This window comes from Physcomitrium patens, chromosome 11, assembly GCF_059467195.1.
Source record: "Physcomitrium patens ecotype Gransden chromosome 11, ASM5946719v1, whole genome shotgun sequence".
Classification (NCBI taxonomy): Eukaryota; Viridiplantae; Streptophyta; class Bryopsida; order Funariales; family Funariaceae; genus Physcomitrium; species Physcomitrium patens.
In genome coordinates, this window is record NC_143420.1 from 8,544,641 (window position 1) to 8,566,552 (window position 21,912).

The 21,912-nt window shown below is 38.8% G+C and overlaps 2 protein-coding genes, 2 long non-coding RNA genes and 1 pseudogene across 6 annotated transcripts; 3 read left to right on the forward strand and 2 right to left on the reverse strand.

Annotated features, from left to right (window-relative positions):
• The first annotated feature begins 762 nt into the window (after positions 1-762).
• On the forward strand, positions 763-3,633 carry LOC112288305 (uncharacterized). The gene is made up of 9 exons (XM_024532373.3): positions 763-1,055; positions 1,195-1,260; positions 1,550-1,655; positions 1,867-1,909; positions 2,072-2,144; positions 2,358-2,445; positions 2,647-2,703; positions 2,834-2,912; positions 3,093-3,633. Exons 1-9 carry the CDS (start codon positions 985-987, stop codon positions 3,104-3,106), a joined length of 597 nt encoding a protein of 198 aa, XP_024388141.1. The 5' UTR covers positions 763-984; the 3' UTR covers positions 3,107-3,633.
• Positions 3,634-3,699: 66 nt separating this feature from the next.
• LOC149988141 (uncharacterized) lies at positions 3,700-5,783 on the forward strand. Its single transcript, XR_016505489.1, has 3 exons — positions 3,700-4,512; positions 4,780-5,401; positions 5,571-5,783. It is a non-coding gene; the product is annotated as an uncharacterized LOC149988141 (long non-coding RNA).
• Positions 5,784-8,760: 2,977 nt separating this feature from the next.
• On the reverse strand, positions 8,761-10,290 carry LOC149988142 (uncharacterized). The gene is made up of 2 exons (XR_016505490.1): positions 9,882-10,290; positions 8,761-9,777 (listed from the first exon to the last, which is right to left on the reverse strand). It is a non-coding gene; the product is annotated as an uncharacterized LOC149988142 (long non-coding RNA).
• Positions 10,291-10,392: 102 nt separating this feature from the next.
• LOC112289085 (65-kDa microtubule-associated protein 1-like) lies at positions 10,393-14,968 on the forward strand (annotated as a pseudogene). The gene is made up of 12 exons (XR_016505331.1): positions 10,393-11,016; positions 11,309-11,401; positions 11,679-11,768; positions 11,966-12,202; positions 12,589-12,825; positions 13,135-13,296; positions 13,493-13,693; positions 13,923-14,082; positions 14,194-14,345; positions 14,472-14,556; positions 14,698-14,805; positions 14,894-14,968. The product of XR_016505331.1 is annotated as a 65-kDa microtubule-associated protein 1-like (transcript).
• Positions 14,969-16,397: 1,429 nt separating this feature from the next.
• On the reverse strand, positions 16,398-21,066 carry LOC112288907 (65-kDa microtubule-associated protein 1). 2 transcript variants are annotated; one of them, XM_024533640.3, is made up of 12 exons: positions 20,729-21,066; positions 20,163-20,249; positions 19,861-20,064; positions 19,455-19,697; positions 19,069-19,281; positions 18,808-18,963; positions 18,306-18,617; positions 18,132-18,216; positions 17,938-18,011; positions 17,762-17,836; positions 17,280-17,607; positions 16,398-16,991 (listed from the first exon to the last, which is right to left on the reverse strand). In XM_024533640.3, exons 2-12 carry the CDS (start codon positions 20,226-20,228, stop codon positions 16,765-16,767), a joined length of 1,983 nt encoding a protein of 660 aa, XP_024389408.1. In that variant the 5' UTR covers positions 20,229-20,249; positions 20,729-21,066; the 3' UTR covers positions 16,398-16,764. The 2 variants fall into 2 exon arrangements, with proteins under 2 accessions (XP_024389408.1, XP_024389407.1); XM_024533639.3 differs by having other exon boundaries at positions 16,398-17,084.
• Between the last annotated feature and the right edge of the window lie 846 nt (positions 21,067-21,912).

Here is a 21,912-nt window from a genome sequence, read left to right on the forward strand (position 1 = left end):
AGCACGTTGGTTTGCATCTATAATAACCTATTCTTTTTTTCATGGTCAACTTTATGTAGCACTTTCTTGATGCACTTCTTCATGTTCTATTAAGATTCTTCTTCCTAAAAATAACAATTGAAATTCCATGAGAAATATTGTTTTTTTTATAAAAAAATTAGATAAATATTAGTAATTTATTTTTTTACTTTGTATTTTAATTAATTTATTTATTAACTTTAGTACATTTTTTAATGTCTTAACATACTTTTATGATTTTTTAATATAATTTAACATTTTTTTATATTTTCACAAGTAGTTCCTTAAATAAAATTAACTACTTTTTTTGCATATTATCTATGACAGAGGCACGGCTTTACCTATCCTACTTTGTAGCTAAAAGCTCTATTGTGTATTTTATTTCTTTCTATTTGTATTGTAGTTGTATTTAAAAAATATTCCTTGGCACAAAAAATGTTTCATTTGAGTCACATTTTCTGTGACAACAACACAGTTTCATCTAGTTCTACTTTTAATGCTTATATCAGCTTTTATAGGATACATACTACAGTGGGGTCAATTTGGCCCCTCCTACTAAATTAGTCCACATATTTTTTAGTTAAATTATGGAGAATGTGTACACAAGAAACGGACGGGAATAGGACGCTCTACCTTCGAGTCGGGCCATCGCAAAGAACCAACTCGGAAGCCTCACGTGGATGAATGTAACTTAATACAGTTTCATTCCATGCATATCATCCAGAGGGAGGCTTAAACCCTGAACCCTTCGACCTATGTTCCTTGCAAAACCCGTGTGCTCCGTTTTCACAGACGCGGCGTTGTATCGCCGATAATTTCGATTGAGTTCTAATTTAGTGTTTGATTTCGTTTCTCTCGTATCTGAATCCAAAGAGCCGACGATTTTATCTGCGAATTTCGTACTGGGTTTCGGTGGGTTGCTTGTGTGGTGAGCTTAAGACAGGGGAGAAGAGTAGAAGAGAAGAGATGACGAAAGCCAGTAAAACTCGCAAGTTCGCTCAATTGAAGCGTATTCTGGCGCCGAAAGGAATTAAACAGTGGGTTCATTATTGAATTTGAAGTTTGTAGTGCTATTGAGTGGGAATCGTGGTGTGGTGGAGTTCGAAATTGTAGCTTTGTCCTCAGTGTGACTAGAGGTGGGAGGACTGATGGTTTGTTCCTTTTTTTCTCATGAAGGTACAAGGACGATGTTCTGAACCCAAAGAGGAAGGATACTTCCTTGGAGAAGCTCCCCAGAAACGTGTAAGTTCACTCCTTCGATTTCCTTTGTGAGACCAATTCTTACGTTTTATCAGGCACTTGTAGTTATCGCTGTCGATCTGTAACGAGCTGTATGTAATTTCTGGGGATTTATGGTCCGCTGCTGTTGGCTTTGAACTGATTTGTGTTCGAAAGGCAAAGCAGGATTCTGAAACTCTTCTTAGGATTATGTCTGGTATAATTAGGTTAGAAGCTCTTTCGTCCCACTCTAAGCCGTAATGAGAGTGTAATTTGAAGTCACGCTAACCGATTTGTATACTTCATTATGTAGACCAAATACTTCATCAGCTCTTTTCTTCAAACATAACTCTGCGCTTGGACCACCGTACCAAGTCTTGGTTGATACAAACTTTATCAACTTCTCAATCCAAAATAAGGTATGATGCTAGTTACGGTTTGATTTGAGCCCCAGATTTTGTTTATTTCAGGTTTTGAGGCAAAACTCTTCACCGACGCGCACTGCAATCGTGGTTACCTTTCGGAAGTATAGTTGTCTTAGATGTTTATCGTGCATTTAACTTTTTTGTATTTATTACAATTTGTCTTATTGAAATTTTGGTTTATTCATGTACTGTGAGTGATGTGCAGTTGGACCTGGAGAAGGCCATGATGGATTGCTTGTATGCCAAATGTAAGTGAATTGCTAGTGCTAGTGGGTTCGCTGTTCATTCTATTGAGTCTCTTTTAAGAAGTATTAGTTGCTAAAAAACTGGGCTACAGAAGTGTTTCAAGGTTGTTTTAGCATCCTGTTTGATTGTATTAGTCCATGACTCATGAACTGTTTGGCGTGCAGGTACACCTTGTATCACAGATTGTGTAATGGCTGAGCTGGAGAAATTGGGTCAAAAATATCGAGTTGCTTTAAGGTGCCTTCACCTTCATTTCATTGGCAATGGTGTGTAGTGAATGAGTCGCTTGTCTAGTCAGCATTTTTGGATGCATGTTGCTAATTCCTAGTAGTTTAAATTTTGAGGAAAAAACTTGTTCGAATGAGCTCACCAAATCGAATGATCGCACACACGAAGGCATCATTATTTTAGAATTTTTGTTTCTTAGGTTACGGTGGGGGTATTTGGCAGGGTTGCAAAGGATCCGAGATTTGAAACGCTGCCTTGCACTCACAAGGGTACATATGCTGATGATTGCATTGTGGAGCGTGTTACTCGAGTAAGTCCAATTTTTGCACTTTACGATGTTGATTGCTCACTCTTGTGACATGAACATAACGTTTGAAATCCACCAGGTATTGTTGAGTGAGGGAGGGTCTTTTCCTTGAACGATAATGAAATTATATTTTATTAAATTTGATTATACTGTTTGTGTGTTGCTTCTTCTGATCTCACTGATGTAATTTTGATCAACATGAAGAATAAGTGTTACATTGTGGCCACGTGTGATCGAGACTTAAAGCGTCGCATTCGGAAGGTGAGACTACTGATACCTGCTCTAGAGATACTGATACTGCTACTGGGTCCCAATCCCATGTCTTTCATTTTATTATTGCTATTATTGTTTACTTAGGTGTTAGGTTCTCACAAGGCAAACCGCTGTTCAGATCCCTGGTGTTCCAATAATGTTCATCTCGCAGCACCAATACTCGATTGAGAGGTTACCTGAAGCTACAATAGGAGGAGGTATTGATTTTCTGTACAATCTTGTAAACAGTCGTTACTCATTTGCAATCCAGGAATATTGTCTCTTTGCAATGTGGTATGGTTGTCTGTATCCTTGCAGAGCTAGTTATCAGTGATGCTATCACTTTATCTCCATCGAAATACATAAACCAACCGATATGTATGGGTTGTAATTGGCAGCTCCACGAAAGTGAAGACTAGTAAGCTTATACATTTCTGTATGGCGGTGTGCTTGCTAATACTGAAGTCGGAGTCAAATCTCAAAGCTCTTCGAAGTACTGGTGAATCATTATGCAGACTACATGAACTGCGGCTACCATAGCCACAACCAGTCGAGCAAAACTTGGAGAGGTTAAACTAAGGTAGAGAGCATTAGTTTAACTACAACTGTATATAGAGCTTTAGGAGGTGCTGGTTCACGACTTGTGGTGCTAACCCACGAGAGGCACTGTCGTAAGGTCGTGTGTATGTTGCTTTGTATTAGACACTGCAACCAATTTTTCAGCCTTTACGTATGTCCCCGTTGATAATGACCACTGCCTTCATCCGTCCCTTCGAGTTCACCGGCCCTTGTAACAGTAGCCAATTTGCTTGCCAACTTTGCTGGTCCTTGCTCATCATGTGGGAGCTGTCATGTACTATGATTTGACTGATCTGAACAGACCATGGTTAGAGCCTTTTGTGGCAAAGGAGTGAATGACACTTCGTTTGTCTTTCTTGACTTCTGTATTTTGAGTGATGTTGGTTGAGGGATAATACTTTCAATTTGGATCTTCACTTGGTAACACCTCCACACTTGTTGCTAACTGATGCTCTAACTGTAATGCCCTTCCATTCACAACAGTCTTTAGACAGTATCACAAACTATTATAATGTGAGACTGGTTCAGATAGTATTAACAACAATCTACGTGTTCATATGCATATGAAATGTAGAGAAATATTTGTGGAGAATTGAGCGTAGGAAACTATTTGCATGATAAGAGTATAGACTTTATGATGTGTTCTTCTATGAAGTACTTTTCAATGTGTCCGGACTTGAATGAGTGTCAAGCGTGTGAAGTATTTTGGATGTTGTGGATTGTACAAGCATTAGATTTTGCTTAGGGATGTGGATGACTCAACATTCACCTACCAATGATCACCAATGTGAGTTCATGCTAATGATGAATCCTTATTATTGGATGTGATTCAGTTCATGATTGGATCACTTCAGAGGTTTGTGCAAAAAATTGTGATGATTTGATATTATGTTTTTCATGTAAAAATCACTTAATCCATTACACACATACAAATATGTATTTATATTTTTGTCTGTTTGTGTGCTATCACATAGACTTGTAATATCTTGAAGATGAAAAAAATTGAGAAATGTTGATTGATAGTGCATTGACATTCTTATTGTTATTATTATTATTGATTATTTTTAAAAAAATTATTTCAAATTCTGTTATTTCTGTCTGTGAACATGGAACAATGAGAGCAAAGAACATAAAATGCTGTGAATTAAAAAGTTACAAATATCATCGTTAAAGAACGGATCATGGATTTGATGGGAAGAAAGAACAATATATATACAAATGTTCAACATGTAATCTACAGTAAGAAGAAAGAAATGAAGATTAAGAGCCTTTGTGATTGAATTCTAGTTTGATGGAATTTTCTGATTATTCAAATATCATATCATGTATCAATTTTTACAATGACTATTGTAAAAAATTGACTTTCATGATTCTGTTTACATTATTAATTATGTTCTTTTGAAACCAAGCGCAATTTTTTTTGCTAAAAGTATAATTTTTTAGTCTTCATATCATCTTTCAAATAAAAAACAAGTATTTGTTTTGATACAAGTTTTGTTTCTGAAGGTATGGTTTGGGTTAAAACTTCTGATGTTGAGCATGGAAATTTTACAAATTCGGATTTTACAAGTTATCCTTCTTTGACAATCACTTTCAACATTCTATCCAAAATAACAATCTTCAATCTTTGTGACAATTTTTCAATTTTCGTGGCACATTGAACTATCACTTAATTTTATCTTAAGAAAATTTGTTGCTCCTGAAAAAAGTTAAAAAATCTCAAATCAACTTTTACGGCTTTCTCATTGCAATTACAATTCTATCGGAAAACAAATTGAAGGATAGGAAATAAATGAATAAATGAATTAAAAAAAATATGGAATCATTTTTAATTATTAAAACGACAATAATAAGTGCATTGATGATTTTTATTTTTGTATCAAGTTAAAATTTAATTATATTAGATACAAACTATATAAATATAACAGCAATATATCTTACTTTTGTTTTATGATTTTGAATACTGATTCTTTTTATAAGTTGAGATTGTTATCAGGCAATGCAGGTATTACTAAGACTAAAAGTCGTAACAATTTTGTAAAGAAAATCTAAGCAACTATAAATGTCATGTATTAGTAAATCTCTGGATTGCTGCATATAAAATTTACATCATATTCAGACTTTTAGGGTGATAAATTCATTCAACTTATAAGTTTTTGATTTATGGTTTTAAAATATTTTAATAATGTGCTTATAAAATATATTTATATAGTTGATTTATAATTGTTTCTCTCCTGCATTCCTTAAATGATTTTTGAGGACCACGATTGAAATAAACAACACTATACTGATGTAAGGCCATGATCTTCTCTATCAAAACTAGCAAATTGCTAGGTGGACACGCTTATTTTACTGTGTGGACACCCTCTCCATACCACACCAACAAAACACCATTGCTACAAGTTTTTCAACAAATTGAACACTAATGAGGCTAAAAGATATAAAAATAAAATAAAAAATAGAAAAAACAAAAACAATAAACAAGAAAAAATCAACAATAATCTACAACACATTAATATTAGGGATACAAAAGCTAATCAAAGAAAAAAAAATGATAAAAAGAAATTATCCACCTAGCAAAACCACTATGCAAACACCTTTATTTATTTATTTGTTTTTCTTAGCTTTTGTATTGATGATGTTCATGTATTGTAGATTTTTTTGAAAGTAAGATTTTTTTATGAATTATATGAGATTTTAGTAAGATTCAAATTATATATAACTTATAAAAAGCATAAATTATAAAATTATATTTAGTAAATATTCATTATAGAAGTATGGAATATTCTATCAAATACCAATTCAATGAATCTACAAATAATTCTAAATAGAATCATTTCAAATAACTTATTTTATTTTATTTTGGAAAAAATAGTATTATTGAATTAAATTTATTTTAAAATTCTAATAATAAATTATAATATTTTATCTTAATTATTATAGTAAATTCTCACGATTTTAAATTTTAATTATGAATTGAAGTTTTTACTAAAACATTATTATTCTTATAGCTTATATAAAAAGTCTTAAATATAAACAAATTAAGTTTTTAAAACATTCTAATTTCAAAAAAATCCAACACATAGATAAATTCACATATAAAATTTATATATTATTTTTATATATACTTTATTTTTAAAATATATATATTTTATAAAACACCACAAGCTTTCAAATCTAACATATTACAGTTCTATGTTGCTAATTCTAAAACTTTACAAAAATAAATTTATAATTTATAAGTACCAATTTTTAATTATATTAGTGAATAATTTATTTTATAATTTTTATTATTTAAATATGAATAATTTAAAATTCTAAATAAATTCTTTAAGATTAAAGATGATTGATTTGTATGTTTAAACTTCTTAAGGAGCTTCTTTGCTCCTAGTACATATAAGATTTAAGATTGAGGGGATCCTCAATCTATAAAATACAATCCATGTAATTTAACTTCGGCCTTCTGGTTTTGTTTTTATATCTTCTTGTAGCTTTTTTTTTGTAATATAAAGTAAATTTCTTTTGTTTCATTTTCTTAAATTTTTGAAGTATTGTCCTACTTAAGTGATATATCTATAATAATTTGTCAAGACTACCATAACTCATATATATGTATACTATATATATATATATATATATATATATAGCATATAATTACACTATAATATTTCAATTGAAAATTTAAAAACAATTGCTGATCATACTATGTATATATAAACACTGAAGAATAAATTTATCTATTCCACAAATCAAAAAAAATCTTGTATTGTCATCTAACCTTTCTTATTGCTTTATCTTACCAATATATTTGAGTACTTAAAAACTTAAAATCCTTTCTTAAATAGATTCAAAAGCCTCTACTTGTTTTATTGACTTAGAATTTCGAGGAATCCATAAAATTCTCATTATCAAAAAACTTAAATTTTTCCATGTAGAAGTCATAGATGATCAATTCTTATCTTTTAGAGATGTTATTTAAGAAACTAATTTACTTGAAGTATAATCAAAGAATCATAGTAAATCATGAATATGTGGTAGATGCCATGCAATAGATCTTTTACTTCTTTTATTTTGGATCAATTTCAATTCTATTCTTCTTTGTAAAACTCACAAAAAAAAAAAGAGATGATATTATAGACATACAACAGAAGATAATTTTAAAAGATTCTAAAAGATTCTAAAATATTCTATTAAATTGTAGAAGGTTCTAAAAGATTTCTAATAATTTCTATAAGTTCTTAATAGGTTCTAGTAGATTTTAAAAAGCTTCCAAAATATCCTAGAAGATTTTCAAGACTCTCAGTTGGTTGTAGAAGGTTTTTGGAGGCTTGTTTTACCTCCAAGTATCAAAAAACTTCTCAAGGAGCTTTCTTATACTTAGTATATATAAGAGTTGAGACAAAAGGTATCCTTAATCTTAACAATAAAATCCATGTACCTTTGCTTAAGCCTTCTAGTGTTGTTTTTGCGCCTTGTTGTAGCTCATTGTTTGTAATATAAAGTGAATCTTTTTTACTTTATTTTGTTGAATTCTTGGAGTCTTGCTCTATCTAAGTAATGTGTCCATAACATTCTTATGTTGAATTATAGATTGATTCTAATAGATGCTTTAAATTTCTAAAAATAATTTATTAAGGCATTTCTAGGTAATTTTAAAGAATATTAAGTAATGAGACATATTTTGAATTTTTCTTAAACAACATAGACCTTTATAATCTAATAAAAAATTAAATTAGTCTTATTTTTTTAGTTCTAAAAACAAACTTTGAATTTTTACTTAAACTTTTAAATAAGATAAAATTTTATATTATCAAATAAAAATTTTAAGATATTTTTATCAATAAGTATTTTTAATTTTTATTTCAAGATATTAATATTTAATTTTAAAAAATCTGATAATATAGCTATAGTATCTATTTTAAATTCTTACATGTCAAATTTTGTAGTAAATAGTTGAATTTATTTAATATTATTAAGCTTTATATAAGCTCCTTTCAATATATCTTCATACAAAGAAAATCCTCATACATGGTCTTTTTTTTTAAACATCTCTTTTATAAGAATTATTTCAGTTTATTTATTTATATATGTACACATAATTTTTATTTTTAAAAAGTATTTTTTATCTCATTTTCTAAATAATCAATCCAATATAGGAATACTTATAATCTTTTATTTGGTAGCAAAATATATGTAAAATTATTATTCATATTCAACTTTAATGATCTTAATATTAATTAAGTTAATTTTGGACTTAATTTACATTTCAAATAATGATCTTAATATTAATTAAATTAATTTTGGACTTAATTTAAATTTCAAATATATTATATGCTAAGCAATATTTGTAATAATGTTTTACACAAAATATGTATTGAAATTTTACATCTCGTTTTAAGATCAAATTAATGTAATTCTTTACATTTATACTTTCTTGTATTTTTCTTTTGATTCTTAGAATCCTCATACATCACATAGACCATCTCATATTCTATAAAAAATAATTTGATGGACAATTTCTTAAAATTAATTACTGTATTTTTATAAAAGTTCAAGGCTATTGAGAAATAACATTATTTTACCATTTATATTTGTTAAGGGCTCTAATTTCTTCATGTACTGTGAAACTTAACCACCATCTTATATCTAACAATTAAAACTTGTGTTATATAGAAAAAAATAAATTTTAAATATAAGTTTGGAAAATTTAGGACTACAAAGTGTGCTTTTTTAACTTGATAAGTTTTCAAGGAATTTAATAAGATCAATTTTCCATCAGATTTTTTTATTAATTTCAGATTTTTCTTTTTCATTGTAATTGTTATTTTAAAATAAGTATAAATGGTGTTTTCGAATTTAAAGTTTCAATACCATTTACAAAACAATTAGAGGCCTATATAACTTCAAATTATTGAAATAATAAGATTTGAAAGGTAAAATTTTCTCCTATTGAGTTCAAAAACAATATCCAAATTATTTGTTTTTTTAGGAGCTAACATACTCTAGTAACTTTTACTTCCATTTGACTAAAACTATTTCCTTTTTGTAGTTGTCTTCATATATATATATATATATATATAGGGAAGTTTTAAATAGACACATGCTTTTACAAAATCAACTCACCCTTGATGTGGGTAGATTTAATTAAAAAAAAAAAAAAAAAAAAAAAAAACATGGATCTATTTAAAATCCTCCTATCTATCTATCTATCGATATATATATATATATATAGATTACACTTATATTTTCGTCATCTTACTAACACCCACTTTCTGCGTTAATTAATCCTCAACTAGTTTCCATCATCAGAGTCTCCAGCGGATGTGCGAAGCCCGCTACCTCGCGTCTGCTTCTGTAGACGTCGGACAGCGGCACTACTGCCATCGGGCAGTAGTGTCAAGCCAAGCGGTGACGGGATTTCACCGAAACCTTACTCACTCCCAGACCTCACCACCATGAGCTCAACCATCTGGTGCGAGATCGGCACCGTGCGTGGCGTCCACCCTGACATACAACATCACGCAAGTGCGCTGAGATTACAGAAGTTCCACGTCTAGATTGCTAGTGGGGAGACAAGCAGCAGTGATCAACCTCGCAGTGACACTCACACTCTGATTCCTGCAACCGAGGAGGATGACAGTCGGTACTAGTGCAACAGATGATGCAATACGAGGGGCGCTCTGACATCCTGACGAAGGAGGACGATAATCTGGCTTCCAGACAATGCCACTTGAACCTGAGTTTTTCCCGCTGCGACTTACTGATGGAAACCGCATCGGATCCAACGTTGCTATACTTCTGTTCTGCATGTCTACGGTCACCAACCTCCCTGCGATAATGGCGCCAGTAGCCTCGGCGAAGTCATCACCGCTTCCACTATACCGCTTCCCTCCCCATCATTCACAGCTTACGTCGTCTTCATCTTTACACGTGGTAAACCTCTCTTTCCCATGGATTTTCAACGTCGGGTTCATGACAAAAGCAACATGCAAAGGGAAAACGCACCAACTCCTTATGAAACCATCGCTCGCGGGTACAATCCTACGTGATACGGTGCACGGGAAACACTTAAATCGAAACTCGTGAGCCGTCCACAGCTGGCTGTTATTGAGTGCGTACTGGAACGCTACGTCAGTTACTACCAGCTTCAAGAGGTGGAGGAAGCCCGGAATGGAGGGGAGGAGTAGGGGGTAATGGAAGCTGGAGCCCTACAATCGCCACGCACTTGAAGAACATGTTGACCAGTGTCTATTGAGGTCGCTAAATGCCGGCCAGCATCTTCGTAGTTCAACCTCGGACTGACCGCGACGGCAAAACCACCCAGTTGCAGCACCACTACCCCCTTGCGCTACGGTCTACCTCAATGCGAGCAACATTGAACACAGCCTGCGACGACTTTTCCGCCGCGGTTCCGTCACTAGGATTGAAATCCTCGTTGCCCACCTCAGCTCTTTTCGATCTCGACCATGAGTGATGCCAATGAGGTGGCGTCTTTTCGACACGATGGTGCGGTGACGGTGGATTGTAGGAGAGTGCTTGGAGTGATGGGCATCCTTGGCTGCTTAATAGTTTTCCAGAGGTTTCTGAACACTTGTTCAGCCGCGCAGTGAAAGAGGTTGGGAGTGGATTTTTGTGGCGTTTAGTTGTCATTCCTGCTACTGGCACTCTTCATTCCTCGATCTGCTGTTATTTACCGAGTTCTCGAGGCTTAGTGCTTCTGCATCCGTGAATAGTTTGGTCAAGGTATAAGTATCTTCACATCTTGGGGAGGAACATAGGAGAGGTGTTGTTTAAGTGAGGTTTCAAGATTCCGACGTCGCTAGAAAGGCAGGTTCATACTCAGCAGTGTGATCCTTCTTTTATTTTGGGATTTAATGTGACAAATTTTGGAGTCGAGTCGAGTTTCTAGGGTGAGATTGGACGTTGTGAGGGATAAAACATGTGCTCAAGCTTTGCAATCTGAGTTCCTTCATTTTGGAGCATGGGTGTTGGAATGCGGCAATTGAAACTTCTTCTTCATTGGATTCTTATGCAGGCGCTTGTTTGTGTGGACTTGGTTCTCATCTGATCGGAGCCGAGACCGGTACATGCTTGCTGGTGGTCGTAAATGGCTACTGATCGGCTGTTGGTAACAACGTCGAGAGATGTTTAGTGGCATTTTTCTGGCCAAATAAAGGACCCTTTGTTGCAAAGATTTTAGCAACGGAGCATTGTAATGATTAGCTCGAGGTTTCCCTTCACCTAGTTAGAATGGGATCAGCAGGAATAAACCTCACAAGTCTAGTATACGAGGAGCCTATTGATAATCCTACTGCTCGAAGAATCTACTTCTGCATCATCAGTAGAATGAAAACCGTATGAGCTCGTATTGTCTCAGAAACTGACATGGGTAGCGACTTGTGCAGGTGATCTGTAAAGAAGGCACGATGGTTCAGCAATCTGTGGCGGAGACCATCTTGGATATAACTTGCGGCACACTTCTTCGCGAGCTCCAGGTGTGTTTAAATTTGTTTAGGCTCAAACCACGAGGTGAATTTTACAGTGGCTCATCTGTACATCTAAAGTCTTTCCTATCCATTTTTATACGAATGAGCTAAGCAATCGAGCCAATCCCCAGTGAGAGGATGATGCTTCTTCTTATTTCGGTCTATTCCGAGATGGTATCTCATTGCCTACATGAGAAACATTGTAGCTCATTTGGGACGAAGTCGGCGAAAGCGAAGTCGAAAGGGAAAAGGTTCTGCTGCAACTGGAGCAGGAGTGTGTGGAGTTTTACAGACGCAAAGTTGATGGGGCTAACGTCGCTCGAGTCCGCCAGCTCCAAGCCCTTGCGAGCGGAGAGGCAGAATTTTTGGAATTGTATTCTGCTCTAGGAGAACCTGCTTTTAGCCAGCGTACAAGCATTTCAACCACTTCTCTTCCCATTTATTAATTTAGGCCGTGTACTCAAGAAATGCATTCCATGCCGTAGACGTTCGTGAATGTTTCACTCCTCGTTGGGTCTTTGTAGAGTAGTGGAGTAGGGTAGTCAGTTTGTCAATAGATATCAGCAATATTTTGAGAATATAAAGTTTTGGTTACCGATTAGAAAAATTTGGATGCGGGTGTGAGCTATTTCTCCAGTCACGACAAGCTATTTCTCTCGGTGATCAGCCTTGGTCTTCGTTCTTGATGCTCCAGCTCAACTTGGGGCACATTAGAACTCGCCATTATGCAAGGGGTTTGTATGACCAATTTGCTGAACATTAGATGGACAGAAAGGTTTTATCGCCATGCGTTATTTCGCTAATTTATCAAGTTTCCCACTAAATCCAGGAGAAGCGTGCTGGCACTTTGAAGGATCAAACTGCTGCAATGGGACCCCAATTGTAGGAACTTCGTCGAAGGAAAGAAGAACGAGTCAGGCAGTTTGTGGAAGTGAAGGCGGAGATTGCCAAGATTGGTGATCAAATTACGGGAAATGGAGAATTCCAGATTCCTGACGAGGAGGATTTGTCGTTAAGAACGTTGGACATTTATCACGGCGAGCTGCAAGCGCTCCAGAAAGAAAAGGTATTCTACTGAGGAGCAGCGACTACTGTGTATAGAATACCTCAAGAGCAGATCTCTCAATATTCTTGGTGCCGTTTAAAGCTCAAAAGGGCTCACAATCAGTTTCATGTATCCATGGTTGCAGTTCTCTTACAATAGACGAAGAATTTGCTTTTCATACATATCCAGAGCTTAGAATCGGCTCCACCTTGTGAGAGTTATTAGTAAGAAGTGATATTGAAGTAACAGTGATCTTTAAGATTTAAGGATTTAGTGAGACTTCTGTTTGAGATTTGCAAATGTTCATGAACCTCATGGCGATTGTGGCAGAGCGAGCGTCTATACAAAGAGGAGGAGTACATGAACACGATGCATCAACTGTGCTCAATCATGGGCATGGACTTCTCTCAAATCGTCGCAGAGGTTCATCCCAGTTTGGACGATTCGCGAAAACTCCCCAAGAGCATTAGCAAAGAAACCCTTGATGGTCTTCGCTAAAACAATTCTTTCATTGCAAGTCGAAAAGAAGAAAAGGGTGGAGAAGGTATTGAATCACAAAATCAGTTCGCATATTCATTTCTAGCTGAAGCTATCTCATTCCAGAACTGATTGAAAATTCACTTTGAAATGTCTTGCACGTCCAAATTAGAAGATAATAGAAAAAATCAAGGTCGCCATACGATAATAGATAGCTATTTGGACGATACATTTCTCTTTTTTCGCATGCATTCAGATTAAAGAACTTGGGACATCAATGTCAAAATACTGGAGCTTGATGGACACTCCTGTCGGGGAGCGGAAAGCTTTGCAGCCGGTTTCAAGCCTCATGCTTGCCAATGAAGACGACATTGTTTGCCCAAGTTCTCTTACTAAGGAAACTATCAAGGAGGTATTTTTTTATTACTCCCAACTTAGTGCATGATATTTAGCCAGTTCTAACCTTCTTGGATGAAGCTTTTGAAATCGATTCTACTTTTTCTGAGGCTCTTGGTTTTCCTGCTTTGATAAAACCGTTCAAGTTTGCAATTCAATTTGTTGATGTTCTGGTTGGTAGTGAGGCCACCGTGTCTTGCTTCAGCTCCTCCTAAAAAGCCCCATGGGCTCTACTTGTTCACTAGGTTCAGACTGAAGTAGAAAGACTGGATGTGCTGAAGAAGAGCAAAATGAAAGAACTTGTGCTGAGAAAAAGGCTTGATCTAGATGAAATAGGCATTCATGCTCACCTGGAACCGGATGCCGACACCGCCGCGGACAAGCTCATTGCCAAGATAGATTCAGGTATCAAACAACGCAACGGATGAAGAATGCTAATAAGATCTCCCAGCTTGCGCTTCTTAAAGTACCCGATTGCAGTTCCTGTGCTAAGTGGGTCAAATTTCGGACTGCCAGGAGTGGTGGACACAGCGGAGCTTCTCTCAAAGCTTGAAGACGAAATTGCCAAAGTCCAGGGTGAGAGAGCCAGCAGGAAAGATATTATGATACAAATGGAGAAGTGGATGACGGCCTGTGAAGAGGAGGGGTGGCTCGAGGATTACAATAAGGTACTCGATACAGAGTCTTATGTGATACAATTGCATTAGAAAGAATCATTTTGCCCAGCACTTGGAATTCCATAAGTTTTTCCTCTCTTGAATCTAAGAAGTTTAATCTTGCACAGGAGTTTTCAGGATGGAAATAGATTCAATGCTAAAGGTGCACATTCAAACCTGAAACGAGCCGAAAAGGCACGTGCAGCAATCGCCAAGCTTCCCGGTGAGTCTCTTTCTCACTTCGCTGCTGATAGTAGAATTCCTTACCAGCGCTCACATATGATCTCTGTCCCACCCCACATTGTAACAGATTGTTCCTTCAAAATGTCCAAACAAATCAGCTGAGTAGGTGGACTTTGAACAGCGATGGTGCATTTACTGATGCAAAGGACGAAATCTTGGGAGGACGAACGCGGTGTTCCGTTTATGTTCGATGGGGAATTTGTCCTCACTGGCAAGCCAAGCAGAATCTGTTAGTAACCCATCTACGTGTTGACCATTTGACTCCTGTTTTGAACTCGGAGTCCATCTTAGGACCTTATTTTGCGTCACTCGTGCAGGTGCGGCTGCTGTGTATTCTGAATGAATATAAGAAACTTCGAGAAGATAAAGATAAGGAGAAGCGACGACTGAAGGTAATAGAGTGTAGAAACCTCTTACTATGAATGTTGCAAGTTGCCATAACGTTGTTCTCGTCACTGAAGTAATAACTTTGAGCACTTCTCAGAACCACAAAAAAGTTCAGGATCAGGCTGAGGAGGCACATTTTGGGGCAAGAGCGAGCCCTGCTAAACCTGCGCCATTGAGCGGTAAGAAAGTGGAGAGAAGCCCCAGAATGAGCAACATCGGAGGTAATGGGCAGAATCCAGCAAGTAGGAGCTTGTACCTGTGCGATGCTGCGACGCAGCATCCAGGAGCTCCAGAATTGACTCGCAACGGAAACACAAATGCACGGTTCGTGGCTTCCAACGGCACCGACAAGGATTCGAAACTTGAAAGCACCAAACCTGCTACGCCTGAGAAAGAGAATGCCCGCACTGGTAGAGAATCGACGCCGAAGTCCCCTCAGTTCCAGTTCTAGGCCTCGCTTCGGCACTTGGTATAAAATCTAGACTTCTCTACTTCAGACCTTCCGGTGTGAGACAATGTTGTGGATGTTTGCGGCTTTTCTATGGTTGTGTCCACCATCTCTCACCCATGCGAAATGAGACTTCAGTCACATTACCATTCGGAGCTTGTGATTACGCTTGCCAGTTTATAAGCCTCGTCTCAATTTCCTGATTCCCTTCGTTACGATTGCCTCAGCAGCGCAGTAACTAGTTTGGTAAGCGACGGTGACGGTGACGGTGACGCAGGCAATCAGTTTTAACTCACAGCTTTCGACCACACTAAATCTAACTGCTTACTGCAAGAGCTTCTTGCACTATCCCCCGCTCAGCGACGATTTGCAGGGCAGCTGCAAGGAACTTTGCCTTGCTTGAGATTGATCCTAGAGTCCAAAGCCTCGACGATGCCGGACCAAATTGTGCGCCAACAGTAATGCTCAGGTTGGAGGGCGTGTTGGGCACCGAGGCCTCGTCGATGGTGGCAGGTTACGAAGTGTAGGCTATCATTGAGGGGATTACAGAGAAATCAAACTCTGCATCAACTTCCTTTGTCATCCTTAGAATTGAACCTGACTGCTGATCTAAGAAACTCTTGAACTGTGAACAGCAAGAAGGTTTTACTTCAAGATGCTCACCAAACCAGACATAGATGCTTCAGCTATGCTGTAATACAGTGCAAAGAAATCTCGGGCAACCAGACATATCGGCGAAGAAATCAGGTTGATTTAGATGTCAATCATGCCGTAAGCCCGAAGATTTAATCCGTGAACTACTACTCTGCAATTACTAAGTCACAGTCTCGTATTTGTGCTTTCTCAGCCCTTGAATTTATGCAACAGTGAGTGGACTCCAAAAGCGTTAATATCTGTTACTAGTGGCTGCGAAATACAGATAGGTGGATATCGCAAATCGTTCAGACGAGACGGTACATGCTTCGCTAATAATGATTCAAGATTGGTTTTGCTGGGAGAATACTCAGGCAACGTTAAATTGTAACTGTACAAAAGTAAGACATTCTTCACTGAGGAGCCAACATGGATTGGCTCAGAATGAGATCATATGCCTACAGAAAATCTTAGGCTTTCGAGGACTCATACTCGCTTTTCCTTTGCTGGCACGCGCCACTAAGTATAATAAGCAATAGTCTGAAACTTGCATGACCGTAACCGAAAACCTTGCTGAACCCCAGTTGAGTAGACTGGTGATAAAACTGTAGCAATGAGGCAATTCGCCTAGACCTCACGATGGCTAAATGTACAGTAAGTAGACAAAACTGTCGATGAATCGGTTGCTTGCTAGCTGTTACCACTGCCCCAGTATCCGGTTTACGCGTCGATACAGGGAACGCTGGCTCGCCGCTCCTCAAACGAAAACTCAAGACTGTGTTGCATGCGAGGGACCGTATTCTCCAAGTCTCCAACCCGGGGACTGCTGGGAGTAGCCGTCTTCATAGGACTCTTCATGTAAGCAGCTGAGGGGGTGGTAGGCCTATTTACCGCTGAGTAGGCTGCACGGTTGCCGGCATCACCGACATGAACTTCCTGCAATGCGGCTGCAGGAGAGAAAGCGCACAGAGGTTGACGAGAAGCTACAGCTGATTCTTGTGCTTGGGGCTGACTACGGGTAAACACACCATTCTTGCAACCTAACAAAGAAGTCATAATGGAATGACTCCTTCAGTCAGACTGACCAACGCATGGACAGTACGGCGACATCTCTTCAAGCCAGCAAATGACTTTCTTTACAAACTGCTGATGTTTCCAGACAGATGTTATATCGGATGCGTGGTTGCGGCTCCACGACAATCACCGGAATCGAGGGGAAGTAGGAACTGACGAACCTGCAGAGCTTGGATCGTCCTTGCTATTCACGATGTGGTTGGAAGGGGCGGCAGGACGTGGTCGCCCTGGCTTCATGTCTTTGCCAACTGAGGACCCCGTACGTGTGAAACTCCCATTCCGAGTAAACTCCGGAGTTGCTGGCTGCATTATAGCACTCCCAAGAGAGAGCCGCCTGTTTGGTACAGATTCTTGACGCGTACCAATACTACTGGCTCGAGAACCGATGCCAGCTCTTCTAGGGTTAATGGCTATCTTACTTGGACTGGGCTTCGACCCAAACAGACTCTCTTTCTCATTCAACAACTGTTCTTGCAGCTTCTTCTGGTCCTGCAGAAACAAAAGAACGACATACTCAGAAGCACGCTTAAGTTGGATCCACTAGTAAACGATACATGAGATTTAGGGGCAGAATGAGGAGCTTGACAAGAGTAACACGAGATGCTTTCGAGGGATCCACAGTGAAGGCAAGCGAGGGTAATACCCTTAATCGCCGCTTCTCTTCCTCCTTCTCTTCTCTAAGGTGGTTGTATTCATTCAGCATTGCAAGCAGCCGTACCTACCCAACCGCCATCGACCCCATTGTTAGTACAGCAATTACATATCAATTGAACATGCCTGTGTAGACAGGCCAATGATTAAATAAGAGTAGGGACTCACCCCATCAAACTTAAAAGGAGCATTTCGTTCTTCTTCCCAAGCTCGAGTCTTCTGCGTAAGTGAATCCACCAAAGCTGCGATCGAAAGCAACAAACGATACAGTCAATTCATCGGTCACTACAGATGATAGGGAGAAAACTAAAGAAGTGATAAGAGAAATGCGGACATGGTGAGGGCATATGTGCGCCTAATACCTGGTAATTTAGCGATGGCTGCGCGCGCCTTCTCGGCACGCTTGAGATTGAGGTGTGCACCTTTGCTCGCAAATCGGTTCTCATCCTGCAGAAGAGAAGTAGATGTCAGCCCAAATAACATCAAGACCAAAGGCCACAAAATTAGAATTTGTTAACGATCCAGTTCGAAATGACCTTGTTGTACTCTTCAAGCCATCCCTCCTCTTCACAAGCAGACATCCATTTCTCCATAAGCACCATAACATCTCTCCTGCTGGCCACTTCTTGTTTCGCTTTGCTAATCTCGCCCTCAAGATTAGTGAGAAGATCAGCTGCTTCAACCATGCCGGATTCAATCAAAGCAACAAGTCTTTCTTCGGCGGTGCTTGGATCTGGCTCCATATGTGCATTCCTGCACACTTCCTCAAGCTCCAACCGCTTTTTCAGAACGAGATCCTTCATCCTGCTGGTTTTCAACAATTGTAATCTTTCGACCTCAACCTCTGCCTGTTACCATAAAAGACACCCAATAAAATTGTTAGCGTGTAAAAACCAACATGAAGTAAACGGGAGGGCTTAGACCTTGTGAACACCAAGGACCTGGCAGGTGCCACTTTCATTCGCGATAGAAATAAACATTACATACTGGACAATTTTCCCATAATCATGACCGCCAATACGTGCCCCTATTACAGACCTGCTCAATATTCTCCAAGGAGAGGCATCCCCTAGCAGTGATGTCATCTTCCTCAACCGCAATGTTACAAGTGATATGCTCATACATTTGTTGTTCTTGAATTGGGGCATCCATCAAGTCCCACAACTCCAACATTGACGTGCCCAGTTCCTTGACCTGCGGAAACAATAGAGAACTTCAGAAACGCAGAGATCACGGTCGTGAATCAGATGCAATTCCAAAACGCACACCAGAGCACGGTTTAAATTAATGGTAGACAACCTTCGAAACTCGTTGCCTCTTTTCAGCTTCCAGAGACTGAATGGTCTTCACAAGAAGATCAAGAGTGTCATTGCTAATACTCTTCGGAAGTCCCTTCGCTTCATCCAGACTAGGGTGAACCTCAGCGACGAGTTGGAAAAAATCCATTCCCATCACTGAACAATACTGATGGATCAAGTTCACATACTCCAGCACTTTGTGCACACGTTCACTCTGGTCAATAGCACAATCAATGTCACACATCTGTCAGTGTTGATTGAGGAAACACGCAGTGTCGTCCGAGAATAAATCACGACCTTAAATGTCCTTCTTATACAATGGAAGAAGGCGACAGAGCCGCACGGGAGACATTTAGAATAAAATGGAAAAGAAGAGTAAATGCTTACCTTCTCTTTCTGTAGAGTGGCTAGTTGAGCCTGGTACTCTTCGAGCCTCCTCAGGGTGAGGTCCTGCTCATCATCATCGTACATATCCGAATAATTCGATCCTGCAATTTCCCCGCAAATGTTGGCAATCTGCGTCTTCACTTCGCGGAATTGTCTCGCACGTTCCTCCTTTCTCTTGCGTAGTTCATCTAGATGAGGTCCAATCGAGGCAACTTGCTCCTTCAAAGTGCCTGTGCGTCTTTCCTAAAAGATACCAATAAGCTAGTTCTCAACAAAGACAATTCATGTGAAATCACCACGAGGTGCTACCCTGCTTGGATTAACATTCAAGTGGAGACATCTCCCAAGAAAAATTGACGAAATAGCGGACGACACGCTTAGGAAACTATGACTTCACGAGACATACTCGTAGACTTAGCGTAGGTTCACCGAGAGCAGAAAAGAGCGCTGCAAATTCCCCCTCGGCGTTAGCAAGAATTTGATGCAGACGAGCGCGGTTATGACTGGCATTATCCACTTTCCGTCTGTAAACCTCTAGACATTCCTGCTCTAACTGTAAAAGCATCTTATCTCTTTCGGCGTCGCTTTCTCCAACTTCATCCCATATGTGCTGCAATCAATCTCCATATCAGCAAACGTCCAGAACGAAGTGAATAATATCAAATGCAATAAATCAGGCTTGAATCAAACCTAATAACACAAGCTGACCTGGAGCTCGCGAAGCAACGAGCCACATGTAGTATCAACGTGCTGTACTCCAGGTTGCTGGCCCATTGCTAATCCACTGATAGTCACCTGAAGATTACGTTCAAACTTACATGAGAGTGTGAGCTACGTTTCACATTGAGAACGAGGCACATTGCAGCATCGCTGTACATCAAAGGATCACAAATAACGCTAATCCTGTCGCCGCAAAATGTAACTCGCAATCCTACTGAGTGCAGAAAATCGTTTCAAGCGCGGAAATCTTTCTGTAGTCCTCACATTAGTTCCATCCCCGAAAAAGAACTCTAGATAAACTCACTAAATCTTTTATCGTACCGGAATACGAGAATACAGGACAGTATTAAGCAAAGGCCACCATATCTAGGCCTAGACAGGGCAACAAGACCTCACAAGAAAACGATCAGGCGAAACAACCTAAACTAACCACAACTTCAAGCCGTCAAATCAGAAGGACATCGCAAAATGCATCTAAAACCCGCAGAAGCAGCAATTCTAACGCCATACTCCAAAGCCACACCAGGAAACCCGACATGGAGAGATTGCACCACCTGCGAGTCGATCTCGGACCCAGAGAACAAAGCACTCCGCTACACATAAACTCTCCTCCGCCCGAGCTTCTCCGAGAGAGATCCAAACAGCTCCACGTCCGGGCACCATGCACCAAACGTTCCTCACAAAAAACTCTTCGCGACCAAGACCTTAACCGAACAATGCCGCCACGGTACGCTCCTCGGTTTCCCTGGAAGGTCGGCGAACCGCAGCTGCGAGCAAGTCAGTAACGGACGAATCTCTATTGCGTCCTGGATCGCGATCACCAAGTGCGGCAAGGATCGAAAAGCTTAGAGAACGTTGATGAAATTGAATCGACAAGCTTCGCGGTTCGCCAATGAGGCCGGAAGCGAGCGGCCCTATTCCGCCAAGATGCTTGCCCCTAGCTCCGCACCCTACGGCCCAAGCCCGCCCGCCAGCGTGGCTGATTGGAAGCTCCTGAGTGGCCAGATCCCTGAGTAGATTCGTCGATACCAGTGAGAGCCAATGAGCGCGTGCCGCGTAGATCGCGGGCGAGTTTTGAACTCGGAACGGGTGGGAGGGAAACGGGGGAAGAGGCCGTTGGAGCGCGGGGCTACGTCAGCGTGACTTTCTCGTTTAATTCATTCAGTGCCGTTTGATTCCCAAGCCCTCCTCAGCACCCTTTTACAAACCCCAATTGAAACCCTGGTTTTCCAATCCCTTCACTCGGAGCTGTGATTTTCCAGGGTTGGCAACCAATTCCTTACTTAGACGTTATTATTCCAGCATGAGAATACACTTCCCGACACACATCTTTTAAGCTACTAATAGTTTCAACTGTTTTTATAAAGAAAAATGAGCATTTGATTCGCTTTGGAAACTAGTACATCTGTTTGCCACAGATGCAAAATTTTGGGGTGTTGTATTTTGTATGAGTTCATAAAACTTGCTGCAAGCATATTTCCGTGTTTTTGTTGCACTCATGGTCAGGTTTAAAATTAAAATGTAAGGTTAGAACTTGTGTTATTAATCTATGAAAAATGATATTTGAAGGTTTAAGAGCACTGTGTTTGTATAAAAAGGATGTAGAGAAATCTCGTTGTGTTTAAAAATAAGAGAAAACTTGTTCTAGAAAAGTTTCATATTTTTAATCACATTTCATTTTTTAGAAATAGTAAAAAAAACATAAATATTTGTGAGGTTATTTTTCAATTTGGAAAAT